Below are 17243 nucleotides of genomic sequence, written 5' to 3'. Positions count from 1 at the left end.
TGTCACTAATTAACTCATTAGAATAACACCTTTGGGATGAATTAGAGCGGAGACTGCGAGCCCGGGCGTCCAACATCAGTACCTCACAAATGCACTTCTGGAAGAATGGTCAAACATTCCCATAGACAAGGGGTGCCCACAATTTTTTGTGTTAAGATCTACTTTTCAAATGACGAGCTACATGAGATCTACCAACGACAAAAAACCCTCCCTCGCTCTCTCTCTCTCCTGGCTGTCTTTCCTCGCTCTCTCTACTGGTTGTCTCTCCCCGCTCTCTCTCCTGGCTCACCTTGCTGTATTTTGCAAACAGTGCAGTGCAACAGGCTTTGTAAACTAATATTCTATGTAATACATAGTAGACATGTGCGATTCGTTTAGTTCCGAATCGAAATTCGGACAAATTTTCGGAAATTCGGACATTCAGATGTATCCGAATTCCGAATTACAGACATAACGAATGTAAACGAATCCGAATTTCCATTTCTGAAATTCGGTAGCGTTAGTACGAACGTTCGTTTCGTATTCTGTTCTTATTCGTTTCGTTCGTTGGAGCAAAGTGACATTAGAGAAGGAGAAAAATATTTTTCCCCCTTCAAATGTCACTTTGCTGCAAACGAACGAACGAAACGAATACGAAACGAATAAGAAACGAATAAGAACAGAATACGAAACGAACGTTTGAACTAACGCTACCGAATTTCGTCTGAATCCGAATTCCGAATCTGAATTGACTTTCACACCCGAATCCCGAAAAACGAAATAACACAAATCCGAATTTAAAACGAAACGAAACAAATTTTTTGGCAGTGCACATGTCTAATACATAGCACTTCAACCACCAGAAAGGTGTCAGGGAACTTGACTCAGCAGACTCAGGCTAATAGGTAATCATGTGTGCACAGCTAAATAAATATACCAAAATGGAATAAAGGGGCCACCATTCACACCCTTCGTGATCTACCAGCATCAGCTTTGAGAGCTACTGGTGGATCACGATCTACCTAATGGGCACCCCTGCCATAGACACACTCCTAAACCTTGTGGACAGCCTTGCCAGAAGAGTTGAAGCTGATATAGCTGCAAAGGGTGGGCCAAATCAATATTGAACCCTACGGACTAAGACTGGGATGCCATTAAAGTTCATGTGCGTGTAAAGGCAGACGTCCCAATACTTTTGGCAATATAGTGTATATAGAGATGATGGATCCCCTTTGCATGGAACTTTGTATGAGACTGGTGGCTACTCTAGCTGCATAGGACTCTGTCCTGGAACTGGTCAAAGATCGGCACAGGGGCATCCTAGATGGAGTCTTATATGGTCTTGGCAATGAGTATGATAGAACATGCCTGGAAGTACCTTTACTGGTGCCTGTGCATTAGTTGTGCTGATCTCTTTAGGGAGGCTGAGACATGCTCTTGAAGTGTCAATGTAAGAGATACGTTGTCCTCCTGTCAGGGACTGCATCATAAAGCAATCTCTCCGCCCAGTGGGGCAAAGAGACTCAGAGTATCCTGAACCAAGTGGGACTGCCATCTCATGGAAGTGCCATTTAAACTTCAGCATATTAAATAATGGGTCATTTTTTAAGTTCTTACAAGGGAAAAGGCTTGTCAGTGCACTGCACCATCAAGTGCGATACTGTTCTTAGGTGCTCCATTCAAGGCTGCTCTATGAAGGCATTTCAATTATTACAAGTAGCTGGGTTAGGAAAAGGTTACCTAGGCCAGGGCTGTGTTTGACTCACATGTCCATTTCTATCTGTGTGGATGTGAATGTCCCAATGTATGCCAGTTACTCCTAGACGAACCATTCAAAGTGCAGCCAAAAACTTAAAGTCAGCATGTGGGGCACAGGTATTAACCTTCCGCCCAGGATAAAGCATAGGAAATTCCTATGTTCTTCCTATGTAATGCCATGCGAATGGCATTCATCCAGCTTTACGCTACATGAGGCCCATACAGCAGAGCAAAAGTCTGCACAGAAATCACCAGTAAACTTACATAATGTATGGTGATGTGTTCTTTTGTTTTTGAGTGTGAGCTACTGAAATACATGTGCTTATGTTACCATCAGTGATTTAAACCGATTAGAACCATATACCTTAGGAACATGTTGGCATTACAAAGTTCTTACTTGGGTGGAAGTATTCCTGTGTAATGGCGTGTACGTGTCCACAGCTCACTGAAGAAGGACATTGTCTATGAAAGGCTTCATATGTTTTCTTCTAAAATAGGTGAAAACATAACAGAAGGCAGACACAGGTAAACTAGTATTACCGTATTTTTCCGTCTATAAGACGCCCCCATGTATAAGACGCCCCCAACTTTTCTTACCCAAAATTCAGAAATCAATATTTTAAATGATATTATGCATCACACTTACCTCTGAGCCAATCACTTTATTCAGCCTCTGTTGCATCACTGATTTCTTCATCACTTTTAGCTTCAAACATATCAGTGTCTTCAACTTCTGCTGCATCACTGCTGTCTGCTGAGTCACTGTCTATATATACAAGATCATCCTCAGTTCCGTCCATGGCATTGCTGATTCCACATTTCTTGAAGGACTTCACAATCACCTCTTGTTTGACACCATACCATGAGTTTAGAGAGTTTACAGGTTGTTTTTCACTTTCTGACATTTTTATGGTCACAGAATGCTCCGACATTACCGCTCTGGGCCCTGCCTACATGATCTCCCCAGCAACAGCTCACGTCAGGTTCAAAAGATTTATGACTGGAGGAGAACTGTTATCTTGTCTCTGTAATCCGTGAGGCTAGTTTGCAGTGTTATCAGCACTTTCAAAACCGCGGCCCCCGTGTATAAGACGCACATCTATTTTTAGATAAAGATATTTATGAAAAAGTAGCGTCTTATACACGGAAAAATACGGTAAATAAAACCAGTACAGACAGTAAATGCTGACCTCCTTCTGACAAACCTACCTTCATATTTGTCTCTGGCTTCAATACTTCCTAAGTCCATAATTCAGAGAAAGCAGGCAGAAAGTAAAGTCAGAACTCATGGTCTACATACTTGTTCCAGGTTAGTGATTCAAAGTATTATGGCCAGAGGATCAGCATGGAAAGCCAGACAGCCAGAAGAAGACAGTCAGGGCAGTCTATATATCTCCCCCAGCACTGGTTTTCCATCCGTTATACATATTGATTGCTACATTTTTGTTTTACATACATAGTATTGGTGAGGAGGCCTGGAGTGAATTTGTTGAGTAAGTGTCACTTACCTGCAAGTCACCATTCTACTTGTAGCCATAAGAAAAAGGGAATACTGTACCTGGATAGAAGAAACTGCAGGACAAGACCTGAAACTCAATGCTCAGGGCATCACAATGTAGACCACCCAAACCCAGTTATGAGGGGGCGCTTGTGCTCAGTGTCACAGAATGGATTCTTTACACCTTTTAGGGAACGCCCTGCTAAAGTTTTGGGCTTTATCCACCCAGGTGATTGAGTCTTATTCTTTCATAAATAGCAGGAGTATTTATTTATTACAGGTATTTATATAGCACCGACAATTTACGCAGCACTTTACAGGCAGAAGCGCTAACCACTATGCCCAGTCCTTAGCATCCACCTGACAATGCTAACTCCCATCCACTTTCCAAATGTCATTATATTAGAAGCCTAACAACTACTATAAACCATTTGTAATGCAAGGGTAGCTGTGGAAAGTGAACTGAACATGAAATTAATTCTAAATGATTTCCTAAACTTAATTTGAAAAGCACAGTACATTTGACTATCGAAGTCAACCGCCACAAGCCCTGCGTGGACTGTGTTCACAGGATTGTAATGGGCATAGGCAAAGCACAGATTCATGTTAAAGGGAATCACAACGTTTTCCCACAAACCTTTGTAGTTAAATGTTATTAAAGCAACCCTGTCACCATGGAATAGGAGCACCACCAGACAGGTATGCATAATGGCTTTCTCTTCCACAGGGTGCTTTTGCTTTCATTTTCTCCCAGTGGTGACAGGGTCTCTTGAAATGTTACCTTTCCATCTGCAGTCAGCAGAATATAGAACAGCATATGAAGCAGATTGTATAGGAATGTCATTTCCTGGCTCACTGCGTTTCCTATAGTTGTTTGTTTCTGGCTTCAGTGCTTTCTAAGTCACAGACAAATGCAGCAACTGGAGTAAGAACTGATCTCTTGTGATCAGAATTGGCAGGCAATGTATTTCTCTCATGACTTTAATGCACTTTGAATCACTGACCTGGAACAGAAATGCAGATCAGAAAAGTCAGAGGTCCTCATCATCAGCATACTTGTGGATACTTGAATGTCATTGGCTCCAACTACTGAAGCCACGGACACAGGTGACTAGCTTTTTCAGGAGCCTGGTATTCCTCTAATGATGGGTTTCTTTAAATCACATCTAAAGCCAAAACTTATTTTTGGCTGTGCACAGAGTGTGGAAGTGTTAAACCTGTCAAGTTGTTATTCCTGTCTGTGTCCATGTTGGTGAAATTCACCTATCTGTCCAGGTTGACCATTGTCACTGGAGCAGAAAGTGACGGGGCAATTTACAATTGTCACTGCAACAACAGGTAAACGTAAATCTTGCAATGGAGACACTCATTCCAGTAACAACATAAGATACCTCCTCACTTAGGAGAGATTTCCTCTCACTTACTGTTGTACCGCTGCGACAGTAAGTGAATGGAAATCTCCCCCAATGGGTATCAGGCAGTAAAAAGCAGAGGGGGTTTTAACCCTTCTCTACTCTAAGATGGGTTGCAGAAGGGTACCATGTTAGCCATCGACAAAAGTGGAATTTGGAGTCAGGGTGGCACCATTTATTTGCTATCTAATTAGAGTGTAGTGCAAGCTTTCAAGACCTCTTCTTCAGGCAAGCTGATGCATGTATACCTTGAAGCTTGTATTACTTAGCTGTTATTGTATTATTTAGTTAGCCAATAAATGTTATCACCCTAAATCCAAACTTCAGCTTTTTATAAGACTTATTGTTCTTGCACATGGCAGCAAGAGGGCCGTACAGCACACATCGTAGTGTCATCATAATGACAGCTTCATCACACAATTGCATGCAGCCAGGCTGGCTGAAAACGGGACTATATGGGTATTTACACAAAACCCACTGTTTACATGTGTACCTTGGCTTACATACTGCATTGGATGCAGAGGTTATGAGTTCAGGGCAGTGAGTCCTCGTACGCCCATGTACACATGTAAACAGTGCGATTTTCACACATATCTATAAAGCTGCGTATTCAGCCAGCCTGACATTGATTTGTACAGACTGCCTGCACGCAGCTATATAGTGATATAGTGAGCCTGTTACTCTTGGCAAGAAATATACACCAGTATGTGCCCTGTATGGCCTTCTTGCAGCCACATGTAAGATCCATACAGCAGATATTCTTTAAGTGGAATCTATAACAAAGCATCCAAAACAGTATGTAGTCACGGCAAAAAGGCCAGCTCCTCCCATCTGACGCCGCTTACAAGGGTATCCTGCATTTGCCTTCAAAACTTATTACAGAGTTTATCTAAAGAAAAAACATTGAATGTTCTTCAAGCTTTTTTGCACAATATATCCCACTCCTGCTTAATGGAATCAGACTTTCCAAATCAGAAATAGTTTTTATCTGAAATATACATCCACAGATCAGTAAAATAATTAAACACATTTGAAATAATACACAGAGCAGGAAACAACAGCAATCAATGGTAATGACTGAGCTTCATTTGACAGTCTATTTCTAAATAAACAACAAGACCTGAAAACATGGCCACTCTGTAACCCCTGTGAAAATGGACATTTACAGAAGCCCAGAGTCAACCACCTATTCCGGCACTTTAACATGAGTAACCATGTGTCGTTTTAGGTGGGCATCCTGGCGAAAGGATTTGCCGCACTCCTGGCACACAAAAGGCCTCTGGCCAGAATGTGTAAGAAGGTGGCGCTCAAGTTTGGAAGGTGTATGAAAACTCTTGGAGCACACACTGCATCTATACCTATTCTGAACTGCTCGCGTCCTCGTTTTTTGCAGCGGCCTTTCTTGGCTGGATTTAGCATTAGGAGCTCTTGGCAAAGTTATCCTTGCCCTCTTAGTAACCGCTGACTTTTTAATAACCTCAGGCAAATCAGCTGTTCCTGCTTCTACTTTTATATCAGGGACAACAAAAGTAATTTCACTAAAGTCTTGGCTGTTTTCAATGGGTCTACAAGAGTGCTGGTGTAACTGGTAACTTGAGTTTTCTTGCCACTGATTAAATGAAGAATGATAATCACCCAAAGCAACCTGTGACCTGTACAGATGGTCTTCCTCTGCGTGGGTCACCTGGTGTCGCTTTAAGTGGGCAGACTGACTAAAACCCCTTCCACACGCAATGCATGAAAAGGGCTTTTGTCCGGTGTGGATGAGGTAGTGCCTACGCAGCTTGGACATGGAAGGGAAGGATTTCTCACAGCGGTCGCACCTGGCTTTGTGCCTTGGCAGTAAAATGCCTTGTGCCTGCTGCAGAAAGTGGTGAAACGTGTCCCTAACATCTCCAGGGTCTCCTTTCCCATAGTTGTGCATAGTTCCAGCATCTCTATTCCCCACCGTTCTATTATCATTTAAATGTTGGTTTCTAAAGCGTCTTCCAAGAAGCAGATGAGACTGTCCAAATGGTTTTCTGGGAGGTTTCACTTTTTGTTGTGGATACAGCTGCAATATATTTCTGGGGACAACAAACTGCTGGCATTCAGGTGCATCAGGGTCACGGTGTTGTGTGTCCTCCAGTTCAGTCTTTAGCAGACTCTCAGATGGTTCAGGGTCGGCGGGAAATATTTCGCTGTGAGGGTCCAAATACATACCGTGTCTTTTTGTTTTTTTCACAGATGCCGAGTCACAACTCTTTATGGGACAAGTTATTGTTACATGTGTGTTCATTCCCTCGCAGATATGATTGTCCAGGGTCTGCTGGCTATCAAAGCCCTGGTGACATGAGGAACACTGGAAAGGAATAACCTCATCGGGCTCCTCCTTAACTTGCAAAGGTGCGGTTGCAGAAATCCCCACATTAATTTGAACAGTGGACATGGTTGCGTGCATTTTTCCATGCTTGAGAAGTTGGTATGGTGACTTGAAGGACTTGAAACACAGACTGCATTGAAAAGGCCTCTCCTGAGTGTGGGTCAGCTCGTGGATTTTGAGATGAGCTTTCTGCCTGAAGGCTTTTCCACAAAGAACACAGGCAAATGGTTTCTGGCCAGTGTGGATCATGAGGTGTCTCTCCAGCTTGGAGCGGGAGGGGAACACCTTGTCACACAAGCCACAATGCTGAGTTTCTGGCTTCCTGAAGGCAGCAGCGATGTTCACAAAGTCGCACTGGTGGAGTAGTCTCTTTTCTTCACTTTCAAATGTCCTCTGGCACCCGAAACAATGCAGCGGGAGAGAGAGGCATCTCCTCCGGCGGGAGCCCGCAGGCTTTTTGGTCATCCTCCCTTTCAGCCGAGCACCCTCAACATGCAGGCGCTGGTGCTTGGAAAATGCGTCGGCGTTTTTAAAGTGGCGGTGACAGACATTACACTGGAATGGGAGACTGTGGGTCACCATGTGCCTTTCTAGGTGCACCAACTGACGGAAAGTCTTATTGCAGTCCAGGCATTGGAAGGGCTTTTGGCCGGTGTGGGTCAGGTAATGTCTTGCCAGTTTAGAAGGGGTTTCAAACTGCTTGGTGCAAGTGTCGCAGCTGTATGGCCGCTTCCTTGGGGCTTTCATGAGAGCCCTCATCTGCTGGGACTTCAACATGTTTCCTGGATCAGCCTGTGGTACAGCAGCAGCTTACTTGTCTTCACATGACACTAGACTCAGAGGTGGAAGCCTGGATTGTCAATGGCTGATCATTGCAAATATCACCTCTCTGTGTACATTCTCCCCGCACAGACTCAGCACATCATTTCCAGGGCTGCCTCTGCTCCCTGCTGGCACCGCACTGCTGGAAGTCTCTGTACGTTGCCCGCACACCTTTCCCGGGATTCTGGTGTTTTGTGCAGCTACTCCTTAGGGTGAGGTGAGGACAGCAACCATATTCTGCACCCGGAAATCTTCTGCCTGTGTGAGGAGTCACAATGTCAGTCAGCTGACGACATTGAACGGAGCCTGAAGCGCCGGCAGCCATCTTTGAATCGCCGCAAATGCCATTAGTAGCCGGCGCCCCCTGCTGGAGAGTTGCCGCATGTGTTGCGTAGGCGGCATGGGGAGCCTTGCAGTGTAGTGGAGCACAAGTGATTCCATGTTCTCTGTTATGTCTGTCCCCGGACTGTGCACTTATCGAGGGTGTAAACGTACACAGTTGTATAGCTCAACACCAACAGCATTAAATGATCCTGTTGCCCTTCCTATCGCCATGTGGTCCAGTGAGAGGGGTAGGGGGAGTGTGTGTGCTCATTCTAGTGGTGGTCAGTTGCCTATGTGGGCAGCAAATGCTATAAACAAAACAGTAATGTTTAGCATGGCCAAACGTTTCTATTTATGTTGAGGTGGATGAGAGGCAGGTAGCTGACTCTGATCTAGTCACTGGAGCAGTGGCGTCGCTAGGGCGGTGCAGCCCTCATCAGGGTGACACCATTGGAGGGGGTAAAAAGCAAAATGACTGGCAGTCATTTTGGTGTCACCACCTCTGAAAAGTTGACAAGAGAGGAGAGGACCCAGCGGAATACCTTATCCCACCGGATGAACGTCCCCCTCCTCTTTCTGCTGGCATCCATCACAAAGTTAGCTGTCGATAGGTAACAGCGCGAGCCGTCATCATGCGTGTGTTCGATGACATCACGGCTGGGTATCACCCAGTGTCTGGTGCAGGTGACACCATGTCTCTGGATGCCCCTGCACTATCAGCACCCTGGGAGTGATGCCTCATGGAATTAAAAGTTCCACAACAGCTGGAGGACTTGAGTTTGCCCACCTCTGGTCTAGCGTACCTGAGTAAAGCACTTTAACTTACCTGATCCCTGCTCCTGTAGCCTCTTCTCCCTTTCACTCCGGTGGTTGGAGGCCTGCTGGCGTCATTATGTCTAATGCAGGGACCAGAGTCCTGCTTTATATGTAAGGATGCCGAGGGACAGTCCACTGGCCGGAGTAAAAGGGAGAGAAGGGAGTGATGACTACCAGGTGATCAGATAAGTAAAACTGCTTTACACTATACCCGTAGACAAAAATAAGCAGTGAACCCTAGCAGTGTAGTGCATAGCTGCTGGTATTCTGCATTGATGTATGATGATTATATAGTAATGCAGAATAGCACCAACTCTGTAGGACTACAAGTCCCAGCAATGCATTATAGTGGGGGGATGCTGGTAGCATTCTGCATAGCTGACTTATAATGTATTGCTGGGACTTGTAGTCCCGCATAGCTGGTGGTCTGCATTGCTGTATGATGATTATACAGCAATGCAGAATAGTACCAACTATGTAGGACTACAAGTCCCAGCAATGCATTATATTTTTAAGTAGGGATACACCACTGCCAATACTGGGCATTTTCACGAGTACTCATACTCGTGAAAATACTAAATGCAGATACCGGTGTTCTGTCGAGAACGCCGATGTAGTCAAATTTGCCGACCTCAGCATCTGCGCTTACACACAGATCGGTATTATTGAGGAAACCGGGATTCATTTACAAAGCATTTCGTTTAAATTGTTAATTGTGACTGTTAATAATATTCCATCCGTCATTTACTGCCATGGACGGCATATTATAAGCGGTCACCATTAACCATTACACACAAATACTTTGTAAATAAATGCCGGTTTCCTCGTTAATCCCGTCGCAAACGCAGATACTGGGTCAGCGATCTCGACAGAACACCGGCACTAAAATGTTAAACAAGCGGCTGCCTGAGGTCCCGCGCTTGCTGGGGACCTCGACAGCCTTCCTGTTAACCATGAGGTGCCATGGCGGTTGGGGGGGCCTTCATGGTTTCTTGCACCGAGGCCCTGAAGGTTCTAGTTACACCTCTGGTCCCATAGCAAAATTTTGATGAGCCCTCCTGCGAACCTCTCTCTGTGGCACCTGGCAATGTCAACTGTGACAACACTGTCATTGATCTTAAAGGGTTATTAAACCCTCCCATTTTTCTGCATATATCTACTGCTAGCAAGCAAAAACGAAAAAAAAAATAAGCCTTTTGAAACCGGTTTAAACTTACCTGTGTCTTCGCTGCACGGTCCCGTCCGAACATCTGAAGAGTCTCGGTGGCCGCAATGGATCTTGGGGCGGGCGCATGCGCAGTTCATATGTTCGGCCGGGAGACGAGAGGAGACACAGGGTAAGTCTATGGAGCAGCGTGCACCCGCACAGATAACGTGGGACATCAGAGGAGGGCAGAGGAGTCAGCACTGGATCGGAGACCCGCACCAGCGCTGGAGGGACAGCTGAAAAGGACAGTAAGGAAGAAGCTGATCGAATAAAGAGGCATCATTTAGGGTAATTCCTTACACTAATATTGGGTGGGGGGGGGGAGCCTTTAATGTCACTTTAACATAAGGAGAGCCAGCAGGCGAGTTGTCAACATATGCAGGCCACTGCAAGGGACCAGTGCTGGGGAAGGTAGAAGAGCAGCCGTTTGGTTGCCATGCACAGCTGCTCCAGATTTTGTCTGCTCCAATTTTGATAAATTCCCATCTGTGTCTATTGCAACGTCTATGTACACTTCTCTGTGCAACTCTATGCACATACAATTCAACATGTTTATTTTTTTTTAGCCACTGGAGGTGGCTAAAAAGAGTATTATCAGCTCCATTATCACAGCTTCTTTTCTCTTATAGTGCCAGAACACTATTTTCAATTTGTACCACATAACATTTCCCTTTGTAGTCTCTACTAATATATTATACATTTTTTTTAGACAGAGGGTGGCTTAAAATGACACTAAACTCAGTTAAAACTTAACTCCTGAGTTTTCAAGTCCCTTAATTATTAACAAAAATGTATCTTATTTGTGTATCACTCTGCTGTAGATCCCCAAATCATCCCTGAATTCCTACCGACACTTTTCTTCCTTCTGGAGGGGGGCTACTTTTGTTCCCCATAGTCCCTGTGTGTGTTGTAAAGTAGCAATTGCTCCAGACATGCTCCTGTAATGAACTACAATCTCAGTACAAATCAGTACTAAACATGTGATTGTAATCCATCACGGGAGCGAGCTTGGAGTGGTAGCTACTTTACAACACACACAGGGACCATGGGGGACAAAAGTAGCCACCCTCCAGAAGGGAGGACAGTGTCAGCACCAATTCAGAGATGATTTGAGGATCTACAGCCGAGTGATAGACAAATTAACTATTAACAAAAACGTATCTTAAGTACCTGAATGCATTTTTAAGATATAACTCCTGAGTTTAGTGTCACTTGAATTATGGTAGCAGATTAGAATACATAAAATGTTGAATCGGATTCCTGCTTTGACCTTTTGCCTTAGCCTGTGCGTGCATGACCATGGCCCTGCACAGTAAAACTGGTTTACTTTTTTTTTTATAATTTGTCAGCTGTATAATTTTTCATAGTGGACTGGTTTTTCTTTTTCTCATATACAGTGAGGAAAATAATTATTTGATCCCCTGCAGATTTTGTAAGTTTGCCCATTTACAAAGAAATGAAAGGTTTATCATTTTTATCATAGGTGTATGTTAAATGATAGAGACAGAATATCAACCAAAAATCCAGAAAAAAACACGATACAAATGTTATAAATTGAGTTGCAGTTCAGTGAGTAAAAAAAGTATTGGATCCCCAAGCAAAAGATGACTTAGTACTTGGTGGAGAACCCCTTGTTGGCAAGCACAGAGGTAAGACGGTTCTTGTAGTTGGTCATCAGGTTTGCACACATCTCAGGAGGGATTTTGGTCCACTCTAAATCCTTTTAAGGTTTCTTGGCTGTGGCTTAGCAACTCGAAGTTTCAGCTCCCTCCATACCTTTTCTATAGGATTAAGGTCTGAAGACTGGCTAGGCCACTCCATTACCTTAATGTGCTTCTTCTTGAGCCACTGCTTTGTTGCCTTGGCAGTATGTTTTGGGTAATTGTCATGCTGAAAGACCCATCCACGACCCATCTTCAGTGTTCTGGCTGAGGGAAGGAGGTTCTCATCCAAGATTTTACAATACATGGCCCCGTCCATTGGCCCCTCATTGCAGCAAAGTCGGCCTATACCTTTAGCAGAGATAGAGCCCCAAAGCATAATATTTCCACCTCCTTGCTTGACTGTAGGGCTGGTGTACTTAGGGTCAGTCAGCATTTTTCTTCCTCCAAACACGGCAAGTAGAGTTAATGCCAAAGGGCTCCATTTTGGTCTCATCTGACCGCAGCTCTTTCTCCCAATCCTTCTTTTAATCATTTAGATGTTCATTGGCAAACTTCAGACGGGCCCGTACATGTGGCTTCTTAAGGAGGGTGACCTTGCGTGCGCTGCAGGATCTGAATCCATGGTGGAGTATTGGATTACCAATGGTTTGTTTGGTGACTGTGGTCCCAACTGCCTTGAGATCATTCACAAGCTCCTACCGTGTAGTTCTGGGCTGATCCCTTACTTTTCTCATGATCATCCTTACCTCATAGAGTGTGGTGACTGTCAATCACTGCTCCCAAAGGGATTCCCCCTACGCTCTCTGTTCCACCAGTGCTCATTGGAGGATCAGACCGACAGGGGGCACAGCTGGCTCTAGAGAGGTAGGGCCAGTTCTCAATCAGGCAGTGGGGTAGATCTTGACAATATTGTGGGGATCTTTCCCGGCTACAGCGCGGCTCTGTACTGTCAGCATATAGTAGACATTAGCCCGCTAGATATTGACTTTGGATCACAGGTGAACATTAGTGAATGTACTCCTATGACCCAAAAGAGGACTAAAGCCAAAAAAAAAAAAGGTTTGGCTTTAATTCTCTTTTAACGTGAAAGTGGAGACACAAAGTGGGGACAGACTAAATTCCCTCTCTCTAACAAATAATGTAGATTGTTAACCCTTTGTTAGGACAGTGTCCAAGTCTAGTTTACAACTGGTGAGATCTGCCAACACACGACAGAAGGGTTAATTGCGGTAAACATTAACTCTCCAGCCCCCTCCTTGCTGTTACATAACAGAGAAAAACGTCCGTTTTGGAGCTTTCATAAAAGAGCGACTATAAATGTGTACATTTTTTTAAGATATGCTTTGTGAATCGAAACATGTAACAAGTAGGTGATATCCCAATTTGCAAAAGTGGACATACACTTTAAAGTGGAACTGGGCTATATGCGCACATATCCTACTCAGTGAACACATTTGTTGGCAGCTCCAAACAGGCTCTGGGCCATTGTAACCTGATTACATCTTATAAAACATCCATATATATGAACATTTGCAGTAAATATGCTATGGGGAAGAAAACAAATATGCATTTCTTATCGCTAATAATATCTGCTCCCCCACATGTATCATTTGAATAGGATAGACTGATGAAAAAAGCAACAACTGGTGAAAACATCTCCAAATCACAAACATTGTTCTAGCTTTTGTGTTCTAAAAATACACATAGGAGCCCTCTGCGAGGCAATGCTAGGTTTCTGAAGAAAGAAACTAACATAAACCTCTGGGAGCTCCAATGGCTGACTTGTTTTTAAAGGTGCATGTTTCAGAGTGCACATCCTTATCCTTTCTCTGCCTGGTGAATCACTAACCTGGAACAAACATATATCAGGTGTTGCGATATCTACTATACATATAATTGTTCCAGGTCAATTACTCAGTAAGTGGTAGCAGGATAGCAGCCCTGCAGTATGCCATTTCAAAACAAGTCTGCAATAGCAGCTTCTGTACTTCTAACCACACATTTTATTTAAAGAAGATCTCCAGGCAATTTTTTTTAAAATAACCCTTACAGTGGGGCAACCCCCGCACTGCAAGGGTTAACTGCTCGTTCTTAAAAATAATACAGTTATACTGACCCAAATCCGCTTGTTCTTAGACCAGTCCTGCCAGCGTCTCCCCCCCTGCACTGCAGCGGTGTAATGATCCAGGTGTCATTGCGTCCTATACACTGTGTAGATGTGAGAATGACAAGGGACATACCATGGCTGCAGGGAGCACTGTCACAGCTGGCCAGCTCAGAGGTTCAGGCGAGTATAACTTTGTTATTTTTGTAGCTAGACCAAAATGAGCAGTTAATTAAATTAAACAATTGCCCGGAGTTAAATCTGCCATAAATCTCAAACTTTTTTCCAACAAAACTCATACAGAAATATCAATAATCACTCATTGGTACTCGCAATCTAGAGCTGGCGCCTGACCTAGTACCACTGGAGTAGTGACAGGCATACTTTGAAAACTAGAAACAAATGTGTGTACGTATCACTGGATCAGATTACATTGTCAATGCAGTTGAAACAAATGACACATGTCCATAAAATGGACCACAAAAGGGGCAGCTTTCTTAGCTCCTGCTTTGGTAAATCAACCACATAAGATCTAAAATAGCTGCACTGGTTGGTGAAGATCTATTACTTGCATGAAGGCAAGGATATACAGACGTAGACAAATGTGTTAGTGCCCTTATCTCATTGAAACAATGCATTGTTTCTCCTGTAAAGTGATTAAATGAAAAGCAATTGTCTCATATATACCTGCATGCCTTTGGTAGGTCATAGAGTAAAGCAAAGAAAGTGTGAAAATAAATAACTGATTGTTTATTGTTCAAAGATATTCTAAAATGGCCTGGACCAATTTGTTGGTCAGTCAGAATAGTTAAAAATGAAAAACGTAGTCACTATGCTGTTTGGTATCATTGTGTACACTACACTGAACATGGAACAGAGAAAACAAAGGAGAGAGTTGTCTGAGAGCAGAAAGAAAATTATAGGCCAGCATATTAAACGTAAAGACTATAAGACCATATCCAAGCAGCTTGACGTTCCTAAGACTTCAATTGCAAATATTAAGAAGTTTAAGGTCCATGGAAGTGTAGCCAACCCCCCGTTTATGGCAGCAAGAAGAAAATCACCCCCAGATTGAACAGGATAGTGCGAATAGTAGACAAAGAGCCAAGAAAAACCTCCAGAGATACAAGCTGGACTCCAAAGTAAAGGTACATGAATGTCTAATCGTACCATCCACATTGGTTAATTTTTTAAGCTCACATTCCTTCAAAAAGTGATGGATGAAGGGCTCCATTGTTCGCTGAAATACATATTGACAAGCCACAGCACTTCTGGGAGAATATCCTTTGGACAGATGTCAAAAAGCTCCAGTTTTGTCTCTCTCTGTTTACAGACAAAGCAATGAAGCATTCAAAGTAAAGAATACTGCACCTACTGTTAAACATGGAGGAGGTTGGGTAATGTGTTGGACTGCCTTGCTGCATCTGGCACGGGATGCCTTAAATCTGTGCAGGGCACAATTAAATATCAACACTATCTAGTAATTCTGGAGTGAAACATACTGTCCATTGCCAGAAAGCTCTCTCAGCAGAAGTTTATGGGTACTATCATTCTTAAAAAAAAGGAGTTTGCATGTTCTCCCTGTGCTTGCGTGGGTGTCCTCCGGGTACTCTGGTTTCCTCCCACACTACAAAGACATGCTGGTAGGTTAATTGGCTCCTGTCTAAATTGGCCCTGTATGTGAGATGGGGACCTTAGATTGTAAGCTCCTTGAGGGCAGGGCTGAAGTGAATGTACAACTATGAAAAGTGCTGCCTAAATTGTCAGCACTATAGAAATACCTGTAATAGAAATACCTGTAATAAATAAATACTATAATAATGACCCAAAACACATAGCTAAAAGCACCCTAAATTGGCCAAGAACAAAACATCGGACTAATATGAAATGGCCTTCTATAAGACCTGATCTGAATCCTGTTCAACATCTCTGGAAAGAGAAAGCACCCTTTAAATCAGCTGGATCAGTTTGCTCAATCTACCTGTTGGCAGGCACAGAAGCGATTGTTTGTAGTGATTGCTTCTAAAAGGTCGTGCAACAAAATATTAAGAGTCACATAATTTTTGTCTATGCCATTTTTATTTGTTCTGTTAAATCAAAAGCAAAGTCTGATTATAATTAACTACTTTAGCTCTCATACCTGTATACCCCTATACCCCTGATGGACAACGTCAAGTTTTGTATATTCACTATAAGCCCATTTATTTGGGAATAACTTTGTAATTACTTGACGTAACAAACTAATACATACACTGCTCAAAAAAAAAATGTAAGAAACACTTTTTAATCAGAGTATAGCATCAAGTCAATGAAACTCCTGGGATATTGATCAGGTCAGTTAAGTAGCAGGGGGGGGTTGTTAATCAGTTTCAGCTCCTTTGGTGTTAATGACATTAACAACAGGTCCACTAGATGGGCAACAATGAGACAACCTCCACAACAGGAATGGTTTTATAGGTGGAGGCCACTGACATTTTTTCCCTACTCTTTCTGACTGTTTTTCACTTGTGTTGCATTTGGCTAGAGTCAGTGTCACTACTGGTAGCATGAGGTGATACCTTGACCCTATAGAGGTTGTACAGGCATGCCAACTCCTCCAGGATGGCACAGCAATACGTGCCATTGCCAGAAGGATTGTTGCGTCTCCCAGCACAGTCCCGAGAGCATGAAGGAGACTCCAGGGCACATGCAGTTACTCTACAAGAGCTGGGCAGGGCCATAGAAGGTCCTTAACCCATCAGCAAGACCAGTATCTGTTCCTTTGTGCAAGGAGGAACGGGATGAGCACTGCCAGGGCCATACAAAATGACCTCCAGCAGGCCACTGGTGTGAATGTCTCTGACCAAACAATCAGAAACAGACTTCATTAGGGTGGCCTGAGGGCCAGACGTCCTCTAGTGGGCCCTGTGCTGACTGCCCAGCACCGTGGTCGATTGGCATTTCCCATTAAACACCAGAATTGTCAGGCCCGCCCTGAGCACATGTGAGAGACGTGAAAGGGTCTGGAGAAGCCGTGGAGAACATTATGCTGCCTGTAATATTGTTCAGCATGACCGGTTTTGTGGTGGGTCAGTGATAGTCTGCAGAGGCATATCCATGGAGGGACGCAAAGACCTGTACAGCAGGGGTCTCAAACCTCCAGCAGTGGGGGAACTACAAATCCCATGAGGCATTGCAAGATTCTCACATCCACAGACATGACTCCCGAAGAGAGATGCATCATGGGATTTGTAGTTTCACCACAGCTGGAGGGCCGGAGGTTTAAGACCCCTGCTCTACAGGCTAGACAATGGCACC

At 43.8% G+C, this 17243-nt stretch overlaps 1 protein-coding gene across 1 annotated transcript; it reads right to left on the bottom strand.

Annotated features, from left to right (window-relative positions):
* Positions 1–5833: 5833 nt before the first annotated feature.
* On the bottom strand, positions 5834–7834 carry ZNF770 (zinc finger protein 770). The gene has a single exon (XM_018571181.1). The coding sequence runs from the start codon at positions 7784–7786 to the stop codon at positions 5834–5836; it is 1953 nt and encodes a 650-aa protein (XP_018426683.1). The 5' UTR covers positions 7787–7834.
* Positions 7835–17243: the final 9409 nt, after the last annotated feature.

This window comes from Nanorana parkeri, unplaced genomic scaffold (assembly GCF_000935625.1).
Source record: "Nanorana parkeri isolate BGI_ZX_2015 unplaced genomic scaffold, ASM93562v1 scaffold1693, whole genome shotgun sequence".
Classification (NCBI taxonomy): Eukaryota; Metazoa; Chordata; class Amphibia; order Anura; family Dicroglossidae; genus Nanorana; species Nanorana parkeri.
Note: the sequence above shows the minus strand (reverse complement) of the source record. Positions and strands in the feature narration are given on the sequence as shown.

Coding starts and splice junctions, on each gene's coding strand:
- ZNF770 (XM_018571181.1), bottom strand. CDS start 7,786: ATGTTGAAGTCCCAGCAGATGAGGGCTCTCATGAAAGCCCCAAGGAAG.